This window comes from Diadema setosum, chromosome 2, assembly GCF_964275005.1.
Source record: "Diadema setosum chromosome 2, eeDiaSeto1, whole genome shotgun sequence".
Taxonomy (NCBI): domain Eukaryota; kingdom Metazoa; phylum Echinodermata; class Echinoidea; order Diadematoida; family Diadematidae; genus Diadema; species Diadema setosum.
Genome location: NC_092686.1, coordinates 38318905 through 38346166, shown reverse-complemented (window position 1 = coordinate 38346166; position 27262 = coordinate 38318905). Strand labels below are relative to the sequence as shown.

General features: G+C 38.9%; 2 protein-coding genes across 2 annotated transcripts; one reads left to right on the top strand and one right to left on the bottom strand.

Annotated features, from left to right (window-relative positions):
- Window position 1: 1 nt before the first annotated feature.
- LOC140246291 (ruvB-like 1) lies at window positions 2-9318 on the bottom strand. Its single transcript, XM_072325757.1, has 9 exons — window positions 9040-9318; window positions 7854-8073; window positions 7282-7365; window positions 5911-6068; window positions 5118-5267; window positions 4050-4312; window positions 3279-3381; window positions 2412-2503; window positions 2-1745 (listed from the first exon to the last, which is right to left on the bottom strand). The coding sequence occupies exons 1-9, from the start codon at window positions 9181-9183 to the stop codon at window positions 1586-1588; spliced, it is 1374 nt and encodes a 457-aa protein (XP_072181858.1). The 5' UTR covers window positions 9184-9318; the 3' UTR covers window positions 2-1585.
- Window positions 9319-9665: 347 nt separating this feature from the next.
- LOC140246290 (coiled-coil domain-containing protein 146-like) lies at window positions 9666-27262 on the top strand. The gene is made up of 18 exons (XM_072325756.1): window positions 9666-9837; window positions 11923-12064; window positions 12211-12293; window positions 12942-13151; window positions 13601-13811; window positions 14221-14318; window positions 14648-14875; window positions 16059-16218; window positions 16897-17019; window positions 17625-17884; window positions 18716-18880; window positions 19491-19715; window positions 20212-20347; window positions 20827-20919; window positions 21971-22099; window positions 22772-22909; window positions 23462-23710; window positions 24264-27262. The coding sequence occupies exons 2-18, from the start codon at window positions 11933-11935 to the stop codon at window positions 24465-24467; spliced, it is 2844 nt and encodes a 947-aa protein (XP_072181857.1). The 5' UTR covers window positions 9666-9837; window positions 11923-11932; the 3' UTR covers window positions 24468-27262.

Below are 27262 nucleotides of genomic sequence, written 5' to 3'. Positions count from 1 at the left end.
GTATGAATATGGAATTTATTGGGGAAAAGAGTGACAAAATCTGTACACAATCTACATGATGATTTTACAAGGAAATGCACATCAACCATTTACAGAGCACATCTACTTTGTACAAATGAAATGTCAACTGCCACTCGCTTCACTCTGATGAGAACTAGAAGTCATTGTCTAGTTTCCAAATATTCAAAAAGAAATTTAGAAAAGGAATTTTGATTCAGCTTGATTGAGAAAGAAATGACTTGAGGGATCAAAATTTTGCCTCAACACTGGTAGAACTTTTAGACTAGTTTTGCTGGGGTTGGTTGGGGAATGGTTTACATGTACTTGGAAATGCCTTCAAAGAGTGGGAAGTTCAGTGGTTACCAAAGCATTGTATCAATGCAGTGGAACCTTGATACAAAGAGGTCCGATATACTGTAACAAAACCCTCTTACAACAAGATGATTTTGCAGGTCACAACCCTTTACATTTCTTTGTTTTTGTATGTACTCCTGGTAACAAGGATTCCCCTGTAAATAAATAAATCTGTATGCAATACTATGAGCAGCATTCAGCACCTGGATATAAGACAGTATCCTGCTGCAATAACCAACCACAAGAATGACCTCAGTAGAGATGCACATATGTCTGCGTATCAGACAGACACTGGTTGAAACATCTGACTGCTCTCCGCACATAATAATCTGAATGGTGGAGAAATCGCAACGCTGTGTTTGTTGATTGGGTCTGTGTAAGCTGGTACACACTGTAGTTAAGAAAATCTGAATTGCCAAAGGTTAGTGGGACATCAAACTCCTGATCACCATCATCATCAGAAGCAGGCTTCCTTAGTGACCTATTCCATGAAAACATTCGTTCCAAATTCCACATGTTCAGGGCTTATTGCTAGAACACAGGCTTACTTTCCTCCACTGACGTACTGTATTTTTTGTTACACAGTGTAAATACCTTGTCAAGATGCAAATGCAAAAGCAGCATGCATGATGAGTTTTAACATTTACGTGTACATAGCATGGGTCTTATGACTAAGGAATCAAAAACCTGAAAAGCATTGCATGATTGAGTCAGGTTTTATAACAGCAGGTCATATCATAATGGTTGTGCATAAAGATTCTGAACTTGCAAATACGACTACCAAGGCCAAAGACCTCACTCCATAGCTGTTGAAGGGAAGGCATATCTTCCATTAGCTTAAGTGGACCTCGCCTAAGTCAAGCAATCATCTAAGATGAAGGTCTTTTCAAGTCCTCTTCTCTTTATATGCTACTGATTCATAAGTTGAATTTTCTCTTAGTAGAAGCTATTTCTTCAGTCCAAATAGATCTGACTTAGGCAAGGTTGACTGTACATATGAATATTCACTGTATGTATCATAATATTAAAAAAAGTTCAGCTGAAGACATGCTGTGCTTTGGAGAAAACCCGTCCAATATTGGTGAAGTTGCGCATGCAGTAAAATTACAGGAACAATATCGCATCTTCCATATCCTGTGGCGCCTTGGTCCATACAAAATAACACCTGTCCAGTACTGTTTCAAGCATCAATTACCGCTGATGTCAAGCATCAGGAGATTGCATCACAGCTTTACTTCATGTACTTGTCTCCGGCCTCTGCTAGTATCTTAGCAGACGACTTGGCATCGTAGAAGAGTTCGTTGATCTCGTTAATTTCATCCTCTCCAATGCTGTCCTTTCCATTGATGCGGGCTAGAAGACTTGATGGTGTCAGAAGTTGTACAGCGTACCTGGAGTCGATGCAAGTAGGAAAGAGCCAATATCACTACTCAATAAATAAGGCTTTTTTTTTTCTTTTTGTCTGCGTGTGTATGCTTGTTTTGAAGGCAGTAGCATTCTACAGCAGCTAGGTATAGATTTCATTATAAAAAATGCAACTCTTATTACAGTCAGACAGTGGAAGCAAAGGACATGTACTGTCAGTCATTTGTGTTCCATGATATAAAAGCCAGTACAGTAGTTCACGAATACTGTCTGTAGTGTCCTACGGCTGATGCATCTTAATCCCACCTTGCACCAAAAATTACGATTGTACATTCTGGACTGCTCAGCTTTGTCTCCAAAGAGTAAGCTTTTACATACAATGAGTGCAAGCTTTTAATCAGTGGGTGGAATGATGGAGTGATAAGAATTATCTTATTAGTGACCATTTCTATTAATGATTAGTTGTTTGTGTAGTACTGAATCACAAAAGATGAGATGAACCCTCTTCAAGAGCTGCTCTGTACTTTGTCAATGATATGGTTCCTTACAGCATCAAATTACAGTGCAGATCTTGTCCGCACTCCAGCACACTAAACGACATTGATACACTTGCAGCAATGTCTAGTCACATTGGTGTGCACGTGACATGAAGGGTGTGATTGAGGGAGCTCACAAAGTTCACAAGTATATACCTCAGTGTTGTCTTGGTGCCAATTTCAGCCAGCATGTTCAGGGAGTCATCCTCAATTTGAATGCCTTCCGTTTGAGCTCTGATGCGAAGAATCTGGCAGCAGTGGAAAACAAAATCAACACTGTCTCATATATGTATCATCTTGCAAAATTTAACCACAGGATGTGACCTACAGATTACAGTTCATTATTTTTGGGAGTTTCACAAGTCGTGTGCTGTTCACAATTTTAATGTATGTGCATGTGTACATTTCTCCATCTCTTGCTGTACTCCATGGTCGCAAATTTAACCTTGCGAAATTGCCACGAAGTCCTGATTTGCAAAAAAAAAAAATAGATAAAAATAAGGCTCGCTTAACATATGGCATAAACAGTCATTTACACAACTCTCAAGAATTTCACAGACTACATGATCCAAGAGAGGAATGAAAACAAAACAAAGCATCAAGTTAAAACTTTCCGGCTTCATGCTCTACAACAGAGGAAGTTTTCCTCTTCATATTGGCTGCCACACAAAATCAAGGCTGAAGGTACGCACTACTCTCAAAGTACTTTGACCAACCCATATGCTAGAACAGATAATGACCTTTCTTGTCGGAAACTCACCATAGGTTTAAACCTTAGGGTCTGAAATGCTATGCTAAAGAAGATATGAGTGCCTAAAAATCATTTCAAACCCTTCCGATGGAAATTCAGTATGTCTCTTCCCTGCCCCCCCCCCCCCCCCCCAAAAAAAAAAACACAAGAAAACAAACCTGAGTCATTATTGATAAAATGTTGACATTGCTCTGTATCAGGCCAAGTCATCTTGCATCACGATTACACCATCCGTATCAACACCATTATTAAAAAATTATTCTCATCTTTACCTGCATCATCTCCTCCTGTGAGTATGGCAATGTCCTGATGATCATCACTCTGTCCAGAAGGTCAAGTGGAATGCCATGGGGGGAGGCAACATCTTCTGTACCCCTGTCACCATGGCAACAAAATGGAAGGAAAGCAATTTATATCACAAGGCTAAGCATTATTCATGAAACGTTTTGATGATCTGCTTTCTGCTCAAAAGTTTCATCCCAAAATATTTTTCACTAGGTACTGAATAACCCAGTATGCGTACCTTCAGAAAGATGAAATTATACAACGTACTCAAAAGAAAAAGCAATAGCATAGAAGGAACAAATCTATTACAGTTCAAATCATAAAACTTACCATAATTACAGTAAAGTCACATTGTACAGTGCACTGTATAAATGACAACACCTGTATGAAGCATCTGGCTGTCTAATCAATTCTCAGTCAAATCTGGCCCTATAAAACACACATATTTTGTTGTCCATAGGACATCTAGTGACATTTTGAAGAAGTTACGAACAAAATAAGTCAATTCAAGATATAGAATAAATAGTTGTTTTTTCTCTCCATTGATTTTGAAATATTTCTTTATCTTTCAATCCCTGTTACAAAATTTGTATATAAAGATATCCTATTTTTAGTAATATATCAAAATCACATCAACATATGATGCACTTCTTATGAGGAAATACACCCATTGCAATTATAAGATTTCAGATATGTTCAAAAATGCAACAAAGAGTGTTTAAGAAATAGATCATATGGGATGTTCAGATAAAGGTTACCTGATTGTGCACTTGCCACGATTTGTAGCAAAAATAACAATGGGGGCCAGTGTGGACTCCAGAGCCCTGTGGAGATAGGTGAAGCACTCAATGTCCAGCATGTGAACCTCGTCGATGAAGAGGACGCCCGGTACCAGTTCGGCCACGCCCTGGTCGATGTACTTGTTGACAACCTTGTTGATCTCCTTGCGCAGCTTGTCCGTGATCTCGGTCTTCTTGGGCTTCATCAGCTGACCCATCATGGACAGGATGTCTTGACCACCCTGAGTGAGACAGATGACAAGTTCTGTGATGCTCACAAAGCATATCCTGGATTTACATATTACTTGAAGTTTAAAACAGCTTTGATAATATGAAAGACACTTCACCTGGGGGTTGTTTCACAAAGAATCTATGTCTATCTTAAAAGTTAAGATCAACTTACTATCATAGTATGCTGTGAGTGTCTTTTCAATAATGAAAATTTAAATTTTGCACACTTTTTCATGGAGCCATTAATACACAAAATAAAATTAGTGACAAAGGAATTGTAATTTCTGATAACAATTTGAATAGGATTCTAAGAAAAAAAAATCAAATAAAAATGGAAATAAAAACCAGTGGCATACCATAATTTCAAGCTGATCTTAACTTTTAAGATCAACTGAAATTTCCTTCCTGGTCAAATCAATATCAAGTTTTACCATTCAACCAGTCTCTAGGTTGTCATTATACACACTATGTGGTAATGAAATGTGAAATGAATTTGAAAGATAGAGCTATTGTACACACAGTACATATTTTGTTGTTGTTCTTCTTCAGCAATGTAAGCAAGGCCTTGTAATAAGCTTTTCATTTTAGCTGCTTTCTCTATTTCAACTTCTGTGAGTGATATTCGCCTCACGCATAACATCAGTAGTTGCTAGGTTACGCAATCATCTGAAATAGTGACATTCTCCAACAGTGTCAACATCTAAAATTTTCAGTGCAAGACAGAAAACAATCATCAGTGGAAGGAACATACGTTGAAGGAACATAAGGCAAGTTATCTATTTAAAAAGGAGAACATGAGAATAGGAGGTTACAAACCTGGGGTCTGGCATTGGCAACATCGAGGTCATGTAAAGTCACATCCTGGATGACTTCCTTCTTTTTGTGGACATCTCCCTTGGGTAGTGGGACATACTCTTCCGCCTCCAAATCAAATTCAGTTGCATAGGTGTCTGATCTGCCTTGCCTCTGTACGGAAAATTGAAATCAATCAACATTTAAACAACCTTATATAAACAACCTTATATAATAAGATATTATGCATTACGATCACTTTGTCTTACTTCCACTCGACGAAAGACTGAAATCTGTTATCTTCCAAGCACTTAAAATCTTGAATATGCATGCAGCTAGTATAAGGTTGTGAGAATTGACTATCCTGTACATTCACTATTTTCACAAAAACTACAGATTTCTTGTTCTCATAAATTAAATTCATGAATCACAATCTAACAAATGCACTGTGCTAGAGGACTCTCTAGAGCAGTAATGCCCTTACCAGTGTTTGAAGTTATCATTTAATTGCAGCCAATAATATCCCTCATCATTACATTCTAACCAATTTAACAGGCACTTAACAAGTCACATGAACAATTCAAACAAAAGTAGTTTCCAAGCTGTTATTCCTGGCAGCTGACAGTATAAGGAACAAACTGATTCATACGCATCATCTTCAGATATTTATCATAACAATAATTCTTTAAAACTTCCTTAGCATTTGCCCTCCATCATTACAATACAACAATCTCCCTATTAATAATTGCAAACATGAACACATAAATCCTGAAAGAGTGAACACAGCTTCCACTGATTCAACCAACGACAGACCCACCTTGACAGCACCGCTATTTGCCTCGATGTAGATGACATCACCCACTTCTACCTTCTCCTTCTGCAGACTCTCATAAATGGAGGGGTCGAGTTTGAGCTGCTTCGTTCCCTTGGCGGTCTTCAGACCAATGATCACATGACTTACTGTCTTGCCATATCCTGAAACATTGAGTGAGGTGGAGTAAACGTAACTTATGTGCAACAATGAGATATCTAGACAAAAACAGATGCAATGATATATACCCGAATCTTGATTTTAAAGCCATCGTACAACTTACATAACTGTACACATTCTATGCTACCAGCTTTGAAGGAAGCTCATATGCTTTGAGGAAACAAAACTTCACCCATGGATCGCAAACACTGTTCATGAGCAACTGTGAAAGGTGTACTTAATTAGAAACATTGTACTTGAATACTTACTGACATCTAATCAAAGCAGACAACAATTGTTAAAGGACAAGTTCACCTTCATAAACATAAGGATTGAGAGAATGCAGCAATAGTAGAACACATCATTGAAAGTTTGAGGAAAATCGGACAATCCGTTCAAAAGTTATGAATTTTTAACATTTTTGTGTTGGAACCGCTGGATGAGGAGACTTCTAAGGCTCGTGATGTCATACGAGTACAACAGTATAAAGAAAATGTAAAGAAAATTCAACATATTTTCACTTTTTTCGCATAATAAAAGAGCACTTGACTTGCCTCTTTCTTAAGGCAATGGGAATAATATTACCCATAACATATGTCAGTAACGAGTCAAGGAAATGTGTACCTTTTTCAAAAGATGAAATTTTTTGAAATTCTCTTTATATTTTCCTTATATTGTTGTACGCATGTGACATCGTACACTGCATACCTGCCAACATTTCAAGATGAAATATCTTACTCGTGGATTGCAAAAATCTTATTTTATATGCAAACTGAAGTTAAAAATCTTACTTTCGGTCAAATCTTCAGAAAATACACATGAAAGGTATATCTAAATATTTTTTTAAAATCTGATTTCTCTGACAGAAAATCTGATTTTGCTATTTTAAACGTAAAAAATCTTACTGAATCTGATAAAATCTTACTAGTTGGCAAGTATTACACTGCAGTAGTCTTCTCATCCAGCGGTGACTGCACAAAAACTTCAAAAATTCATAACTTTTGAACGGATTGTCCGATTTTCCTCCAACTTTCTATGATGTGTTCTACTAATATTGCTACATTCTCTCAATCCTTATGTTATGAAGGTGAACTTGTCCTTTAAGTTTTGATGGGCCTGACATCAGGCATCTAGAAAGTCATGGAAAACTTCTCTCCTTCTCTTTCACTTGACAGCATACACCATATACTATGCCATGGTAATGAAGTGACATCTTACCTCCCATAGGATTCTCTGTTTCACAAGGTGTCAGTTCAGTCACCTCTCCTTCATACACTTCCTTCACCTCCTTTATGCGAAGACCTGAATTTTGACATCAGAGTAGGACAATTTTAAGATGTGTCCACTGCATGCAATCAGTGTAACTGAAATACATTGTATACATGTATGATTTAACTAAATCATTTCGACAAATATGTTTCAAGACATTCAATGTACAACACGCAAGCTAAAGGCCTTTCTAATGATATCAAAATCAAACACATTTAGAAACAAAAACAAGACAACCACTGCACATCACCGTAAATGCTTGGCTCACTAAAAGAAGACAGAACTGGGTTTAATTTCTTCTTCTTCTTCTTCTTCTTTGATACTGTCCAACATCCCTTTGTAGGGGCCAACCATCTTTCAAACTGAAGATACATGTGTCATGTACTGCTGCACAAGATGTTTGTGTTCTATGTCAACTATTTTCGACTACCACTTTGACATGTCGGTCATGTTGGAGGTTCTTGGTTCCAGCAAACTGGATTGAAGAAAAAAACAACAATTTCTGGCTACACAAGACTCACCAATTGCTCTTCTGAAGTTCTCCATCAGCACCTCAGTCTTCTTGATTTCAGAGGAAAACACCTCGCTGCCCACCATCGGGCAGAAGGGCACCTTGCTCCCTAGCTCCTGGGCAATGGCAAGAGCGAGGGCAGTCTTACCCGTGCCAGGTGGTCCTGCCAGAAGGACAGCACGCCCCGCCATCTTCTTTGACCGGATCAGTTCGACCACCACTCCAGAAGCCTGCGGCGAAAATGCAACGTGTGAAGATAAAAACAATTTGCAAAGTTAGAGTTCCAAGTTCCAACATAGTTATATTAGTATTCCGATCATTAAGAGTAAATGTCAAGATTAACTTGGCTGAAGTGCAAATCTTCAAACGTTCAGAATCATACCATTGACATAGGCCTAAAGCAAATGTTGATATTCTGATGGTCAGCAATGATGGCGATGATGATCTTACAAATTGTACATCACATTTCTTGGAATGTTGGGAAACTAACATTTGGCCTAGGCCCTATTATTAATAAATTAATCAAAATTGAGTTCATTGTCATGATTGTAATTTGTAAAAAGCATTTGTGTCCAGGCATTCGCTTGATCTCCTAATATTACAAATACACTGTATTGGAACTTCAGGATGATTCATGAAGGTGGGTTTGCTGTGTGAAGCCAGTTATGTGACTGTGAGCAAACTGGCCCAGTACAATTAACGTTATGATGATGCTATCAAAACTCACCAGTCAATTCAGACACGAAAACCATCATCTGCCTTTACTCGGTATCATTCATTTCACAAATGTCTGAACTTTACTTTTAGTCTTGACAAAGAAGTTGACTCTAAAAAAGTTTTACATCTTTACTCTTAGAAAAGACAACCAAAGTACGTCACATACTAGACAAAAAGATCCGTCTGTCCAGAGGAATCTTTTATTTTTGTGACGTTATATCGCTCTCCTCCAGAGCAGAGGGGATTCCGTGAAGCCAGACGCAGTCTCCGCGGAACATATCCTCAACCCCGACGACCACATACCGACCGGTCTTTCGGTCAAGTCACATACCAGAAATCTAGATCATCATAGATGTCTAGTGACGTGACAATTTATAGATCTTCATCGTACATTCGTAATAATGTTACTGGAATCTACTCGCTGGATTAGTACTGTAATAGTAGAAACTAGAGTAGAAATCTAAGAGTAAATTTACTACCTCTCGTGCCATTTCTTGCCCAACCAGGCCAGCGGTTGTCGCTGCTGCAGCATTTCCAGATTCATCCAACCCCAGGCCTTTGACGTGGCTGTGGCTTGCAATTCGCTGGGTTTTAGTCGTGCTTTTTACTTCTTCGATTTTCATAATTGCTACTTTGGTACTATCTCTGGAAGACGGAAGGATCTCAAATTCTAGGGCGAAGGTTTCTTGTTTCCAAAGAATTGAAGAAGCAACAGATCGCCTGGCGCTTCACAACGTTCCTCATATGCACCTGCTGCTGCCAAGCTTACTACAATACTAGCTGTGAATTTCACACTGCACACACTGAATGATTGAAATCAACGCGTAAAACGTGCACTCACGATGCGATCATAGCAATTGTAGGCATAAAATGTTGCACATTTTTAAGAAAAAAAAGCTTATATTAGAAATATTTATACACAATATTTCCATATAAAATATTATTTTCAGCTGAAAATAATTTAAAATTCATATTTGTATATCTTGTGTCATACGTTGATTTTTTTATTGAATCATTAATCATTTGGTAGCAGAGACTAGGCAACGTTCACAGCCTGTCGATTGAGCGTGCGCAGTTGTCCTTAGAAACTAACGAAGCTTGTTTTCATCATTATATTGAGAAGATAGCCGACAAGGGTCATGATTAATTTGTACAGTAATTGCACACAAGAGCATTAATTAAAACGTCAAGAATAAATCTACAAATTTATCGTTTTCTGAACAAGCTGATTAGCATCGCTTGGAGAAGAAATGAACCCTGCAGTAATCGGATGACATGTAAGTTCATCGAAGTCAGATTTCTTCGACATTGTGCATTAGTCGTTGTAGGAGGGGTATCTACGCTCCTTCATCCGCAGGGTTTCGGGCGGGCCGCCGCATCACGCACGCAGCAGTACGTCTGCTGTAGCTGGAGCTGGAGACCGCTCTCTATTCTCGTGCTCTTCCGCATCCTGTTCGTTTTACTCCTCTCATCCTATTGTACTTGTAGATCTAAATAACTTCAGTTTTGATGTAGAAAGGTCCAAACGTGTAATGTGCCTCTCTAGGCTATAATTATCTTCAAAAATTGATAACGTGGAATAAATTTAAACCAGAACAAGAACTTTAAGAGGGGAAGAAGAGAAAGAAGAAGAGAAAGACGAAGAAGACGCAAAGCAAAGAAGAAGAAGAAATAGAAATGATGTGAAAGTATTTATGAGATGAGTGATGTAAGTATTAAAGTCGTTAGCATTTAGATTTTCTTGTCTTTATTCTAATTCAAACGGTGGTTACATTTCTAATTTAGATAAGATTTATTACATTAGCCCAGGCCTACACTGAAGTAGGCCTAGATCCAAGATTGACGAAATGTTAGAATTAATTTAATGATATCAAGTAGAAATGGGCCTACGTGTGTGTGGAGTCTAGGGTTCTGCAACTGTATCAATTGGTATAGTAAGGGTACTAGGTCTCGCGCAGGGACGTAATGATCGCGCATAGCGTAACTGCGTATAGCAAGCGATATTACGCGTAGGACTAAGCGCAAAATTTGCCGATACGCCCATGGAATAAACATACCTGACTTACCGCTCAACATGAGAAGGAAGCAGGTAAGAAATTTTGATTTCCAACAAATTTTCCACTAAATTTCCAATTTTTTACCTTGTACAAACCTACCTTCCCTTAAAATCTGTTCTAAGGATGTTGTAGCCTAGACGTGTCGTCTCGTTGTCTCGTTCGTATATAGTCGATAGAATTCGTAATTTGTTCGATCGATCGTTTACCACGTGACGTCATCATACACAAGAACAATGTATGCTGCCAGCTACGCTGAAATACCGTTAATAAATGTTGTTTTAAGTCAAATTTTAACACAACGATTATAATATTACAAAGGAAAAAATATTTCAGTCTATCGAAGTTGAAGTGTGATTTCAATTTGAATTTGCTTGTGATTTCTTGTGCTAACTTGTGATATATTTGTGACAGGGGAGGGTCATAATGATACTGAAGAAAACAAATTAGATGAGAGTGTGACAAATGGGTGACGAAAATGAGAGGGTGACAGTGGGTAAGCACACACACAAACACACACACACACACACACACACACACACAAATATATGTTCATATTTTACTTTTTTCCATTTTATATTACATGTATATTATTGGTTAAAGTGATTAGAAATACTGTAAGAAAACTTTATAAATGAAAATCATTAACGATTATGAAAATATCAATGATAAAAATAATGATAATAAGAATGATAAAATGATGATGGTGGTGGAAGTGATAATAATAATAATGAAAATGATAATGATGATGATGATGATTATGATGATCGATGATGGTGGTAGTGATAATAGTAATAATGATAATAATAATAATAACAACAATAATAATAATAATAATAATAGTAACACATATAATAATAATAATAATAATAATAACACATACAATAATGATAACAATAATATACACAAGTTAGGTAAAACTGCTGTTGCTTAACAGGGACAAATTTAATATCAAGTGAAAAAATATTCTACGAAAGCCGGAGCACGTTACAGCAGCAGAGGGGCAGACACTTTCACGCATGAAACTACAGAGGGCAGCTGCGCGATCTTTACATACCCCGAGAAATTGAACGCAGAAAAAAAAGTCCGACATACAAACGGCGACAGCGCACTACTCCGTCATCGTATCATCAGGAGATTCTGGGAAGTGATTTTTCTGCATTTTCGTGATATTCATTGAGAAATTCAGGTACGATTATGGAATAACTTCTATTATAAGAGCATTTCAAATTTTCGTGCGCGATATCTAGACCCCTCAACCATACTACTGTAGCTTCTCTTGATACTCTAATTGGCTTTTCTAAACAGAGAAAAGAAAATGAGCAGCCAGGACCGTCGAGATGATGAGTCGTACGAGCCAGCCATCGCCCCACTGGCTCCAAAGGTCATCCTACAGGAGGAGGGTCAGGTCGAGGTCTCCGCCAGTCCTGCTTTCCAGTGCCTTGATGAGGTAATGAATGCTTCCAGGCATTTGTTTCAAGTCCAAGTAGACTAGTGCTCTTATTTTTGCCATGACGATTAGATCATTTTGGATGTGTGCTTGTTATTGTATGCTAATTATGTGCTTGTTGCTTCTTTGTCATCCCAACTTACCAGCTCTTCCAAGATGGAAAGCTCACAGGAACCAGAGTTGCTCAGCTCAAGGCAAAGTACACTGAACTGCACAAGACTTTGGCCAGGTATGTCCTTCCAATTGAATGAAATCGTGTCAGAACCAGTTGTTCAGACATGACTGTTGTAATTGAAAGGTTGACTTATTTGGTAAGAGAGAGTACTAGTATTGATCGTAAAGCCACTAAAGGTTATTCAAATTTTTGAAATTCTTCTGTTGAGTTGCTTTTATTGCAACTGATTGACAAATTGCCGTACATTGACGTAAATAAGCACTGATTTGATCAGTGTTTTAGTAGCCATGAAAAAAGAAATGATGGGCATACATACTCGCAGGATTTTAACCACTAAGGGTTAAATTATTTTGCTTTGGGATTTCATGTTCTTTGGTGGATATCAGGGGCGGATCCAGGAATTCAAAAAAGGGAAGGCACCTTAACAAAAATGAAAGGGGGGTGCATGCGCCCCTATTTTCTTTTTATTTCTTTTGTTTTAACTGGATCTGCCACTGGATATAAGCTTTTGAATATTCATCCCAAATGTAGATGTGAAGTTGGCATAGATCTGCATTTTCCTTTTAAAGTTTTTGAGTCCCTATTGTAATGACAAGATTTTGTGGTTTCATTTTTCTGTTTTGATGGGTTTACATTTTAGCTTTGTTTATAAGGAAGTAAAGTGAGTATTTTTACAATCTCATCATTACAATCTCCCACCAGGACACGTGAGTCCGAGTTGGGCCTCCTGCAGATGGCCAAGGAACTGACACAGTCGATGGAGAAGCAGTCAATCGAGCTGGAAAAAGCCGACAACTTTCCTGACAGCTCAAACTCGGAGACCAGCAAGCTGCGTGCCAAACTCCTGAAGCACAATAATGAGATCGACCAGGCTGAGGAGCGAAACTACCAGTATGACTTTAAGATAGAGAGGTAAGTCTGTTATCTTCTGTAAAGTGATAGATACTGCTCTGTCATTGCCTTTCTTGTATTACCTACGTGTAACACAAAAATTCTTTGATAATTCATGTGTCATCCTCAGACACAATGTTCAGAGTTGTGAGTTTTTTTTCCCCCAGGCTTTCTTGTAGCTACGTAGATCAGATAATGACGAAAGTTGTCAGCAGTGTGATGATATCGATCTTTGCTTCAGGTGTACATCTTTGGACAAATGTCCATGATAATGATGAGATCAAATAATGTAAAATTCTGCATTTTGAAAAAAAAAATTATTATTGTGTTGTTGTTGTTTTTTTTTATCATTTGCATTCGCCTGTATGCCAAAGTTATTACAGATCCAAAAACCGAGTGCAAACAGAATTACTGCACACATTCATTTCTTTGCTTGATATTCACTTTCTTTGGGGTCTTCTCGTCTCCAGCCTGCAGGAGGAGAAGAGGATGCTGGAGAGGGAGTATGACCGCCTCCCCAAGAAGGAGGAGATTGAGAAGCGGACCAAGGAGCTGACCAAGCACGTGGAGGAGCTCCGCATGGAGATCGGACAGCGTCAGCTGGAGGCCAAAAACCTGAAGGAGGAGCTAGCCATGCGAAATCGTCAGATCGACCTGGAGCTGAAGGAGTTGGAGGGCGAGGTTGGTGTTGGGGTCGTGGGGTCAAGTTTAGGATTTAGTCAACTGAGAATACGTCATATACATCACTGGTGTAAGATGTGGATTAGCCTCCTTTTTGTGTGTAGCCTATCCAGTCCAAGAGTCAATATTTTACCCCATGAAGTAATGTACAGTTATAGTATCATGGAGTCAAATTTTGTGATCATGAGTTGCTGCTTTGATATGGTCATGATTTGAAAATGTCATTTGATATGGATCTGCAACCTTAGTCAGGAATCATCAAAAGAATGCTGTTGTACAGGTATGAGGACAATCTCCCCAAACTTCCTTACTGTCTTACCCAACAACATCTTGGTGTATGTTAAACATGTTGTTTGAGTTCAATCCCTCATTTCTGTTGTTTCTTCTTATTGCTTGAAATGGTTTACAGGTGGAAACTCAAGAAAAGCTAAAAGAGGACCTTGTTGCTGTGCACTCCCTGCCAGGACAGCTCATCAAGGAGATGGACAAGATGAACAAAGCAAAGAAGTAAGTGAAGACATTACCCTCTCTTGAAAAGTCGGACATTGTTGTTTCATTTGTTCTGTGTCAGAATATTGTCACAGCACACTAGGCAATGTGTATATCCTGTTGACATTATCACTTTCTGTGATAGTGTTGGCCATCAAATAAATTTTTCTGAAAAAAAAAATTGATCCGTTTTCAATATTCAAACAGTGGGATAGAGTGTTCATATGTGTGGGAATATCAAGACGTAATACTGAACTATCCAATTCAGACAAACCTCTCAAGCCATTCCATTTCACTGCCAAACACAGGTGCAATTTGATAACCCTCAACCTCTTTTCTCCCATCAGTGAGGTCGAGCGGCAGAGAGGTGAGAAGGACGAGGAATACGCAGACCTAGCCGCACACCTGCAGGACCTGTTGGCACGGCAACAGGCCCTGATGGAGGACAAGTTCCAGCTGGAGCGGGACAAGGCCAGGGCTCAGAACGCCCTGGACGAGCAGCAGCGCAAGTTTGACATGTGCATGAAGGATTATGAGTACCAGAAGGAGAAGGAGGCAGTTTACCTTGGTGACAAGTGAGCAATTTCATCATCTTTCATTATGCACAGAGGGTTCAATGAAAGTTAACATATGTGACCCGCTACAACAAAATGATCCTAAAGTCGGGTGAGGTCGATTATCTGAAAATTGCACGACACAATTCCCTAATCTTTCTGCTTTAAATTGATATATAACATGTCTTATAAAAATAATCGGCTGCGGAGATATCGATGTTTAAAAGAGCGCATGTCAAGACGTCTGGGATATCACTGTTTCGAGAAAAGCTCCCTAAAAGTTCTCCTTGCGACGCAATCACAATCAAGAGACACGCAAGTCAGTATTCACCTCCGGACAGCCCTAGCAACCCCCGAAATGCTCGTTCAAACACAGCGTCGGCGGTCTCCTCACCGACCAATCAGTGACCAGGATGTCAGGAGAAGCAGCTAGGCATAGCGCAACCCGCCCGCACGCACCAGTCGACTGGGCAGTGAGCGAGCTTCACGCTTCGGTTAGCGGCAAGCAGCAAACTCACCAATGAGATCACTCTGGTCGTTGTTAGGGGCGGAGCCTATGTGTGGCGCTCACTCCAAATGTTCGAACCAGTTTCTGCTTCGTTGAAACGCCAAAAAAACATGGCCCAGAAAAACGCTATTTTTTAGTCTTTCCTTTCATCATTTTGCTTCAAAATTTCGACAGATGATAGAAAACATGTCAGACTTTAATAATATGTCAAATTCAGAAAATCGTAAGTTTTGACAAATTTTGATGCTCTAACTTCAAACTCGATTTTCACGGCTTCGACCGTGTGCGACTTTAGGACCATTTTGTTGTAGCGGGTCACATATGTTTGGAATAAGAATGCTGACATACCCTTTAATAGTGATTGTGCAATTTTTCCTGGAGTGATTATGAAAGAGCATTTGTGTTGCGATGCAAAATGTGTTGTATAGCAGTCTTCTTTCTTGTTTCCTTCTTCCTTTGAGAAAATAGTTTGGTTCTAGTTTTCTAGTTGTGTGTTTGCCTGGATTTGTTTTATTGGCTGTGAGTATATTTGGGATGTGTGTGTATGCTTGTGTTACGTCTGCATGTTTGATGCCTGAATTTAAAGAAAAAAAAAATGAAAGAAAGAAAGAAAGAGAAAAAATTATCAAACAAACATAGAGTACACTTTCTTGAAAACTTTATGTATCCTTGACTTAATGTCCTCTTTGTGTGCAGAGCAACTCTCGACTTGAGTCTGCGGCACATCCAGATGGACAAGAAGACACAGCACGAGATCTTTGCCAGGAAGCAGCGGGAGAAGGAAAGAGACCTTAGGAACCTGAAGAAAACTGAGCTGCAACTGAGGGTGGCCAATGAGGGCTTGGCACACACACAGGTACACCAAACCCCACCCAACATAAAAAAGAAACACACACATACACATAGACACACAGATTGGCATACTTGCACAGCATCTTATATGCTAAGCAATACACTAGATTCGGCGTCATGATTTTGCTCTTTGTGTAGATTCTCTCTGTTTCTGTCCATTCGTATAGTAATGAATGAAGCAATATTATCATTTCACGATGACAATGGTGATTGTAATTGATCAGGTTTCATGGATGATGAAATAAGTTAGCCATAGTACTGTAGTTTCTGGAAACCGCCTCTTTCATATATCATTTCTTTTGTTGCACAGTTCTGTAAAGGAGAAACATAACAAATGCTTGTATGTTAAGGTAATGTGTTGATGAGTGGTGCTAGAATTTTGTGAAATCCTTGTTTATAATATTCAACAGTTTAGAGTGCTATAGACTGGTCTTGTTAACAGTCACCATGATATATCAGAATGTAAACTGACTGTACAATGAATTACTCTGAACAGATTTAAGATGGTCTATCTGAAAAGATTGTGGCTTTCTATACTGTCCTGCCGCTTAAAGTATCACCAACCACACCATACTTTACTGCAGTATCTGATTGATGAGACACAAAACCCCATGTGTATATCCAGCACCACCTTCACATCACATTAAATTTTCAAACCATTTTATGTGTTTGAATATTGCAGACTATTTTTGACAAGGTCAAAGGTCAGGCTGACAGTGGCCCTAAGAATGATGGCTCTCTCTTGGAGAAGAGGAAAGAGCTGACCACAGAAGTGGACAAGACCAAGAGGCTACTAGCAGACCAGGTATAAATCAGGCATTTGATTTTATCATAATGTCACTCCTCTTTATATTGTTTGATTGATATCGTTTTTGATATGGACTGAAAAATTCATTGAAAGTTTGTAACCAATGGTGTATAGATTTAGTCCTTGTTACTGTATTTGAAATACATTGTATGCCCTGGTGTGAATACAAAGTTCTTTTTTGTCAATGTGTGTAGGCTTGCTTTAATGTTTTTAAACCTCGAAGCTACATGATATTCAGGCAAGCATTAAGTTATTACTTCCAATAGTGTACCCAAACAGATTCTTGAGTATTTTTTTTTTGAGGGGTGTGTGTTGTCAATCTTTTGTTCACCATTCCATCCATTTTCCATTCATCCTCCTACAATTATTATTTCTGAAGAATTCTGTCGCATTGGTGCAATGCACCATTAAAGTACTTCCTTCACACTTTTCCTACAATTAACTAATAATGATGGGGGGGGGGGGGGTGAAGGAAGGGGAATTAAAACTCTATTTTCAGTGAGAGGGGTATGTAGTACGCACAAAGAGCATACTGCCAACAACGTGCTCCCTGCTCTTTATTCTGACCACTTACCCTCCTCCCCCCCCCCCCAACCTCCTAGAACTCCTTCACAGCTGTTGAGCAGGTCAAAGTGGAGCAGAGCATAGCAGAGGAGGAACGGCTGCTCTACGAGCAGAGTGACCTCCGCATTGAGGTGGTGGAGCTGACGCGCCTGGCCGCCATCAAGGGCGACGAGCGGGAGCAGAAGGCGAGGGACTACATGCGGGCCGAGATGCGCTACCACCGGGCCCTCGATGACCTCAAGTCCAAGGATCTGGCCATCATTGATAACAAGAAGAAATACCAGGAGATGATGATCAGGTAGTTTTGATAGGTGTCCTCATTAAATTAGAGGGATGGTACAGCACGTTTCAGTTGAGGTGGGGCCTCAGGTTTCCAACGTTTTTTTCGGTGATAATTTTTTTAGATAGTTATAAACCTGTCATGAAATATGAAAGAGCACATAATTCTAAGAGGAATTCAAAATTTGTCTGATGAAAACTGGTCTTGAAATGGCTGAGATATCCAACATAAGTGATCCTAATACAAGGTGGGATCTACCTCTTATTAGGATCACTTTGTTTTACTTTGTTTTTGGATATCTCAGCCATTTCCAAGCCGATTATCACCAAATAGACTTTGAATTCCTCTTAGAATTGCAATTCATGTTTAATGGTTTCTAAGTATCTCGCAAAAAGTTAAAAAATAAATCCTCACCTCAACCAATACTATACCATCCCTTTAATAAACGGTTAATTTTTCATGTTTTTTTTGTGCACCTTTACCTTTGAGCTACCATTCGAAACATTTTGTTCAAATTGTGCATCAGATATTAATTCTAAATGAATTTTTATACTTGAAAAGTTGGCAAACATTTATTTGTTAAGCATTCATTAAAATCATTTTGACCTTTTAAGAATTAAGTACTGCACACAATACTCAGCACTACAGATTGCCAGTTTTTGCTTATTTTGGGCAAAATGTTTGCCAGAATTATGGCAACTGCTGTAGTACTAGAGATTGAAGTGATGATTTTGTAGGTATCAAGAGTCATTAGCACTTTCAGTATCTTCATACATGATATAAACTCCCTCCTCGAAAAATGTATGCGGCCAAATTTGTAAACTTTGACCTCTGACCTGTGTCGTGCAGGCTGCGGGAGTTTGCCAAGATGTACGACGTGATCAAGAACGAGCGGAACAAGTGTGTGAACCTGATCCAGGCCAGCACTCAGAAGGCCGCTGAGATGAGGGAGAAAATCAAGATCCTTCAGAATGAGATTGAGATCCTCAGGACCTCATGCCACACAAAGGAGAGGTGAGCTCATCATGATTATTAATGGACTCTTGACCCTATGTACATGTTTATGGAGTTACTTCCTTTCATTCCTGTTATCTGTCACTTCTTCCTTTACTTGGGGTTTTTGTTTTTGTTTCAAAGAATAAATTAAATACGACTTTCGTATTCAGGAAATGGTCGTGTGACTTACATCAATTCACTGCCTTTTAATGGAGAGGTTGCTTGTGCTCGATGTGCAGAACAAGTTTACCATGATTACATTTGAAACACCTCCCTTTTGTCCACAAGCTATCTTAGATCTGGTATGACATCATACCATGCTGCCTGGAGAGGCTCATAGTTAAGACATGAAAGCAGATGAAATCTTTCTTACAAGAACATTTTTACCTCATGGGATCAGCATCTTTATTAACAATGCTGTATTTCAAAATGGGTTTTATATTTCATATGATGGCAACATATTGCATGTTATGTTATTGGGACATTGTCCTGACTTTAACAAAAGAGAATTGTGGGTATGTAGTTCACTAAAATCAAATTTCTCTCAAATCCTGAGGTAACTGCTAATGATGGCCACCCATGCATTCCCATGTTCGCTTCTCTCTGTAAACCCTTACGTGTATAATAGGCAACTCCAGAAGGCGCGGCTGAAGCATGTTAACGCCGTGGTGCTACGGGACCAACTGCGCAATGAGCTGGCCAAGCAGCAGCGCATTGAGGAGGAGATGCGAGAGAAGCGGGAGCAGCAGCGGCTGGACATCGCCAAGCTCAACCTCATGATCAACCAGGCCGAGGAACAAATGGTGCAGCTCAGGAAGCGCTACGAAACGGCCGTCCAGCACCGCAACGATCGGTACGTTTGCAGTCACCTTTTCTCTTTCCTTCATATGACATGTGATAACAACAGAGCAAAGTGATTTCAAAATGTTGCAAGTGATTAAAAAATAATACATCAATTTTACGTAGAGGTACTGAAGCATGTTGAGTTTGTGGCAACTTTGAAACTTTGGAACTCATGAAGATATAGGCATAACAATTTTTCTATTGCAATGTATGTAAGTGAGGCTTTGCATTTACAGCACAAACATGGACCAACAATAGAAATATGGTAATGCCAAGAATACCTTGTTTTTGTTTATATTGTTTTTATGAATGTATTTGTTGACAGTTGACTCTGTGGAAGTCATCTGTAGCACAACAATTTTATGTATGATTCTTGTCAATCATGTTTCTGTAAATGTCTGTTAAGGCATTTGTATGTTCTTAGTGAATCTTGGCCATCCAAAGCCTTCATTGATTATTTAATTGCTGATGGTCAGTGAATTCTTTCTCCACTTGGCTGCCCACAGAGGTGTCCAGCTGATTGAGAGGAATGAAGAGGTGTGTCTGTTCTATGAGAAGGTCAACATCCAAGAGGACATGATACGGCGAGGGGACGTTGACCTCCACACAAGAGAGGAGGAAATTCGATTCCTCAAGATGCAGGTAGGTTGCCATATTATGACTTATATGTGCAGTCATATTGTGCACACTGCATTCTTTTTTTGCTCTATGTCATTTATTTTTTTTCTTTTTTCTCAGAATGCATCACTCTCAAGGAAAGTACTTGTATGAACTTAGTCCATATGTAAATGATGTGCAATTTGTTCATGAATAAATTGGAAAATAAAATGAATTGAATTGAATTACAACAGTGCTTACATATTTTTGTGATGCACTGTTGAAAGCCTGTGTTTTGTTATCAGTGTGATTTCAAATTTGTATTTTTGTTGGAAGGAAATGTTTTCAATGGTTCAAATAACCAGAAAGATACTTTTTTACAAACAACGTAACCATACACACATAGTAGGGTATACTTTAATTACTTTGGTTTCAGTTAGCATTCAACTCTTGACTATGAGCTCCCTTTCCGGAAGTACAATTGACATTTAAAATTTACGTTTTCCACATTTTTATGCCTGCAGGTTGCTGAAGAGAAGCGAGCTATAGACTTGCTTCGGCAGAACCTCCCGAACAAAAGAGCACTGGATCAAGAACTTACAACTCTGCAAATTCAGGTGAGTAAACAAGGAATTCATTATATGTGACCGTGCACCTCAAAACGAACATAAAGTCGCACACACTGATTTTGCGTGAGGACTGAAAATAAGTGAAATGGGTCAACCCAGCCGAACTTGACTTTTCCATATTTTCTGAAAGAGCGGGTCTTCTTTTACATTATGCTAAAATTTGGTAACATAAAACTGGCAGGAAAGTGGTTTTTTTTTTAGCAGTTTATCTCGAACATTTTTGGTAGAATAGTGTGATTAGGTGTGTCGTTAGAATCCCTTTTTCATTTCTGAAAAACCTTGTCCAAACTCTTCACTTTCAACTCCAATAACTTTTGAAAGGATAGTGCTACTGCTTTGAAAGTTGGCATTAATTATGGACAGAATGTGTTAATGAGGTATTCCTAATTTCATTTTAATCTGATAATTCCTTCATTATTGTTACTCCGGTGGTTTACTTCCTGTTTTTTGTCCCATTCATCGCACAGCCAGCACGGTTTGGTAAAGATTAAGCGCTTGAATAGACACTGTACTTCAGAGCCTCTTTTCTCAGTTCACACTTTTCCTGAGTTTGTGCTTTCTTTCCAATATTTAGATAGGTTAGGAGAGTCCATTTGATTTGAGTTATACATCATCTTAAAGCTTAAAGTCTGCTCTTTCAGAACATGGTCTTAACTAAAAATTCATGTCTGGCGACTTTTTGTTTGTTTTGAGGTGCAGGGTCACATATAGCAATTGAAGTACAAGGTTTTTTCAATTCAATCATGAAAACCACTGCTACATGGGCATGCATAAATTGTTGCAGCACCTAGAAGATATAGATTATCATGTATATCAATGGAATGCTATTTTAAGTACTATAAAATTTGGTTGTGCTGCACATGTAGCATTCTGTTTGCATTTGGCACACCCAGGCATTTATTATGCTTTTGAAACAAAATGTGAAATCAAGTCTTTGTGAGATTATGAACATTACTTGTGAGGATAACGCTAGAAAGTGCTCTGTGATGAAAAGACATGTTGATTTCTGACTGGTATCATTGTTTGTCTCCCTCTACAGCTGGCCCAGTGCCAGGATCGCATGAATGAGTTGGAGCACCAGCTGGAAAACCCACACGATGAGGAACGAGTCCGCTTCCTGGAGGGCAAGGATCTCAGTCCTTCAGAGCTGAATACCAAGATTGAAAATGTGAGTCTGCATTTTTTTTTTTCCTGCCAGGAATAATCCACCCCCATAAAAGATGATTATAGTCAATTATCATTCAAAATACTTGCAGTTAATGATGCAGATCTTGGGATGTGCTTATTTCCCCTGTGTTGCTATTGTGTAGTAATGGTCATTGAAAGAAGTTTTTGGATAAACATTTTGATACAATGGTTAAGTTCTACCTAAGGGCCATGTTTAAATTTCGCAGCATATAATTTGTCTGTTTCTGTATTTCTTCCTTCTCCTACATGTAATTGATAGTATGAATTAGTAGAGATTAAAAACAAAATGTGAAGCTGAATCTTCTCTGTTATCAAAGTGAATTTCAGGCACATCTGTATGATTATGCCTTTAATCCCAGAGATCAGTCCCCGTCTTTAATGATTTAGCTCTTATTCACATTGCAAGATGAGTTATTGAATTATGCACTTATTTGTATTTCTGATCATTCTACTTGCCATGACATGTTTGAGATGAATTCATATTCATAATGACATTTTATCTAATCGTTGTTATATTTTTGAGAAGGAGAGGCAGACAGGATGCAGTTCAAATGACTTGTAATGCTTTTATATTTGTTCAAATATATCTAATTTAGTAACGTTGTATTTCTCTTTGTGATTATGTGCAACTCTTCTTGTCTGTGCAAAACAGCTTGAAATAAGGCTAGCTGAGAAGGAGGAGCAACTGCTGGAGAAGGACCTCATCTTTGAGCAGGTGACCCGTCTGGCGGAGAGGGTCAACAATAGGGTCAACACCGGCAAGGATGACACCCTGGCTCTAGCCAAGAAGGTCAGTTGATGCTGCCCGTTTGGCCACTTTGTGCTTTGCAACTGTGTATTTTGTGTTATTTCTTCATGACTGGACTCATTATGTCATGATTTTACTCAAGCTGAAGTTGATACATACCTACCAACTGTTCAGTTTTAATCTGAACGTTCAGATTTTTCACTGAAAGAAAATGCATTAATTTCCGTGTGTTCTGATTTTTTGGAAATATCTGTCGATAGGAAAGTATATGAACTTTATGAAAGTTCAGATTTTTGAATAATTTTTCTTTGTTTGTTCAGATTTATTAAGTCTCAGGGTTGGCAGGTATGTTGATACATTTCTTGTTAACCAGTCATTGTATACAACTAGTATGTTGTTTTTGCAGAATCTTCTTCCAAAAGCTTTGGCAATGAAGCAGAATAGTGTAACCTGTCTAGTTGTAAATGTGTAGATGTACTCTATGTTGCGAATATTGGATATATCAGGACCGACCAAATCAGTTAATGTACCCAAAGAGAAAGATTATGTGGTAGAGTATCTGCAATCCTAATCATTGAACTGGTTTTGCTGTAGGTCAATGACCTGCAAGCGCGGATCAAGGAGGTGACGCGGAAGATGATGGCATCCGTCTCCGAGCTCTCCATGACCCAGGCGGAGGCGCTGAAGCTGCAGCAGGAGGCTCGGGACGGGGAGGCGCGGCTCCAGCAGGCCTACCTCCGCATGGAGCAAGGGGAGGCGCCCACACCCGACGCAGCCAGGGAGTGGGAGAGGATGCTGCGGGATGAGACCAGGAGGGCCATGGATACGGAGACTAGGAAACAGGTGAGTGCATCCATACCACGCTGGAGCAGCGCAAGGTGGTGGGATGGAGAAAACTTGGCAGGTGCATGTCTGTGTTTGAATGATGATGATGATGATCCACAGCATTTGTATAGCACCATATATCTGTTGTAGAAACATTCAAAGGCACAAACTCTTCCAAGAGTTCGCAACTGAATGCTTGGTGAAAAATATGAGTCTTGAGTGAGGCTTTGAAGTGAGTCTTTGTGAAATGACTGTCACCTTCATACTGAATTAGGACTCGGGGAAGAAAGGCTGCTGTTTTGATAATCTATAGGATGTTTTGTTATCTGACATTTCCAGTGTCAGAATATTTGCATTTATCTTGCATGTTCAATGAGTTTGTATATATATATATCAATCCATCACAAACACTAGACTTTGTTGTGCTTTGACCCAAAGACCTCTTTTCACATAATGTTTCTAAGATCTACTGAAGCAGTTAATTTAGCTATTTACATTTGCTGTACTTGTTCAAATTAGTATTTAAAAGAAAAAAAAAACTTTGGCATTTTCATTCTGATAAACTCTACAGATTGCAGAGGAGGAGGAGCAGTACATCTTGCCCGGTGGAAATACGACCACTGCCGAGCCACGACCCAATGCTTATATTCCAGACGACGACAGTGACCTTCCGGTGCCCCGCCCATATGGGGTGCATGCTCCATTCAAACCTCAGGAGACAGGGGCAAACATGAGGCACATCAGGAAACCAATCATCAAACCAATCGAAATCTAGGTTTGCAGCGAGATGTGTGTTGTCATTCAGTGGTATCGCATCAAAGTCACTAAGTCTACTTGATGCTAAGAGACATCACTATGGGATGGACATTTAAGGTTGTAGCCCATCTTTCCAAGTCCTGGAATGTGTGTAATTTTCCTCATTTTTGCCCCACCAGGTTATGTCTGCGTTTGGCTATAGGGAGTTTGCTTGAAGTATCCTGTGGGCTTATTTTTGGGAATGAGAACAATCTAACATTTCTGTTCATTTCTCTGTGAATCATTGGGGCATCTTGCTTCTGCCATGAGATTAAGAATAAAGTCTCATTTGTCAGGAATTGAGGCATATTTTTACCATGAATTGAATGTTGTTGTCCTGGCTTCAAAGTGAAATTTCATCTCCAGCGACAGGCCCATTTGTTTGTTTGTTTGTTTGTTTTTATTTTACCTCTCCCCCCATGTTTGACAAAGGAATGGCTACTCCCTCTGTGGCTTTCAAGATTGTGAACTTGATTTCCACTTTTGCAGTGAAAGCTGCTCCTGCTCATGTGATTTACATGACAACACAGTTGTTCCAAAGGGAAGTGAGTGAAAATATGACATACTGGTAGTCTTCAGTGCAGCAGTCCATGTGTGTTCAGCTAGGATGAGAGCTACAAAAGAATGATTGCTATTGGGATAACTTTCTCAAGTGGAGACATTGTAATCATTTATTCAGCTGGAAAAGCCAGCTGCACATTTACCTACATCATTTTGCTTGTAATTTCGTATGACATATTCTACGTGTTTGTGCATTCATGTGAATTTGAATTTATTTCACATGGCCACTAAAAATGCACTTACATGCTTATGAGCAAGCTACTATGAGACCAACAGCTTGACATCCGTTCTGAAAGACAAGGCAGTGAGGATAAAATGAGCCACGGTGGTTCTCCTGGCATCTGCTACGATGCCTCAAATTGTAGGTCTGTAATGGGCCACTCGATATATTTCTTTGGATGTGGGTGGATATGCATGCTTTATCCATGTAGGTGCTATGTCTTGGGGAGCAGCTTTTAAGAAGCCACTCATGCCACAGCTGCATGTGTTTCAAACCAATGACATAACTGCAGCTCTGGAGAGCAAAGCTTGTTCCGTTCTCAGTGACTTCCATGTGGGTGCTATTGCTACAATCCACAATACAGCCCTTCAGCTGTTTTACTTTGGTTTGTTATTTCTGATGGCAGTAGGAGTCCCAGTTATTCAGGCAGGAAAAGAGAATATTCTCCAGCCTTTATAGTGAGAGATGTTTCACTCTATTTAGATTTATTGCGCTTTATGCACTATTCATCCGTCCACCTAATTGGCACGTTCCAGAATTCAACCAAAGAGTGTCACTAGGGTTTAAATCTCTATAGTAAGCTTTATATGATTAAGTAACTTGCTTATGAAAAAAAAAATTCTGTATGTGAACATTTAAGGTGCACATTTATTTACTGCTAGTAAATTGTTGTCAATTAATAATCAGATGAATGATATAACATTCTTCCATCTAACCTCACACCAAAGCTACCAGTGTTTGTTAGTTTATCTATATCAAATTTATATTCATATTTTGAATAACACTAAGAGTTATATATGACTTACAATCACAGTTTACTAGAGGGTGCTTTTTTTTTCCATTACAAAATGTGAGTGAACTCATGATTTTCATTTGTATTGTGTCATGTGGTACACTTTTGAAGAATGTGTTATAAAGCAGAACGCATGTGGTGCATTTTTAAAAATCTTTATCAGTGCCCTTGGTCTGTTTGATACCTGTTAAAGACAGTCAAAGGTCCTGTTTTGTGTGAACAGTGGAAACTTTACTGCACATTTTTGAATACCACAGCAGTGGCTACAACTGCTCACTGTACAGGGGTTGTTGCCATGGCATTTTCAAGTTCATTATTCTGATCACATACCACCTCCTCAAAACAAAGGATGTGACTTAATTGTGTGAAACTCAGTTTGTATGTCACAGTTCAACATTGAACTTGATCACTAAAGTTCATTAAACACTGTCCTACTGTGCTAGTTCGGTGCTACATTTAGTAACATACTTGATGTACAATTGTAGTTATTTTGTGATGTTTTTGTACACACTCCAAGGCATGTTGTGCACTTCCAGACGTTCCTTCCACACCACCTTCGCAGCCAAAAGATCCTATGATTTAAATACATGTTAGGTCTTCTCTACAGCTAATTTATACTCATTTAATCTTGTAGCTAATGTTTATGCCATGATCATTAGTCATGTGATATGAAGTCACAGGCTAGCTTTTCTGAAGCATAATTACATTGCATATGTGGTGCATTAATTATTACAAGTGTTTAGTATAGCAATGTTAACATTGTCATCAAATGCAGGAATACGGCAGTTCCAAGCAGTGAATGTTGTTCATTAAGACCTCAGTGACCTCTAAAATTTTAATTCATGCATCCCATGCCAGGGTTCAAACTTTGTACAACTTACAATGTACATTTGCAATTCCGCATGAATTAACGAAAGTCATATATGATGAAAATGCATTTCCTATTCTCTTGACAACATCTGACTCGATAACAGGACAGTAGTGGCTGACCAATCTTTACTATAAATTTCCTTTCCAATTGGTATGCAGTGTCAGTGCTGGAATTACCTCGCCATGGTGAATTCCTTGCATAGCTGCCTGTGATGCTATACTGACCAATGTATATTTTGTGATAGTGAGCACTATGGTTGCTGAGGTCATATGAAAACTAATGTTACATCACATATTGATACAGGTCTTAAAATTACCAAACAAAAAAAAA

Coding starts and splice junctions, on each gene's coding strand:
- LOC140246291 (XM_072325757.1), bottom strand. CDS start 9,183: ATGAAAATCGAAGAAGTAAAAAGCACGACTAAAACCCAGCGAATTGCA. Junction 6,069..7,281: donor AACAGAGAATCCTATGGGAG/GTAAGATGTCAC, acceptor TCAATGTTTCAG/GATATGGCAAGACAGTAAGT. Junction 2,504..3,278: donor CACAGGAGGAGATGATGCAG/GTAAAGATGAGA, acceptor CACTGCTGCCAG/ATTCTTCGCATCAGAGCTCA.
- LOC140246290 (XM_072325756.1), top strand. CDS start 11,933: ATGAGCAGCCAGGACCGTCGAGATGATGAGTCGTACGAGCCAGCCATC. Junction 17,020..17,624: donor AGAGGCTACTAGCAGACCAG/GTATAAATCAGG, acceptor CCAACCTCCTAG/AACTCCTTCACAGCTGTTGA. Junction 23,711..24,263: donor ATACGGAGACTAGGAAACAG/GTGAGTGCATCC, acceptor TAAACTCTACAG/ATTGCAGAGGAGGAGGAGCA.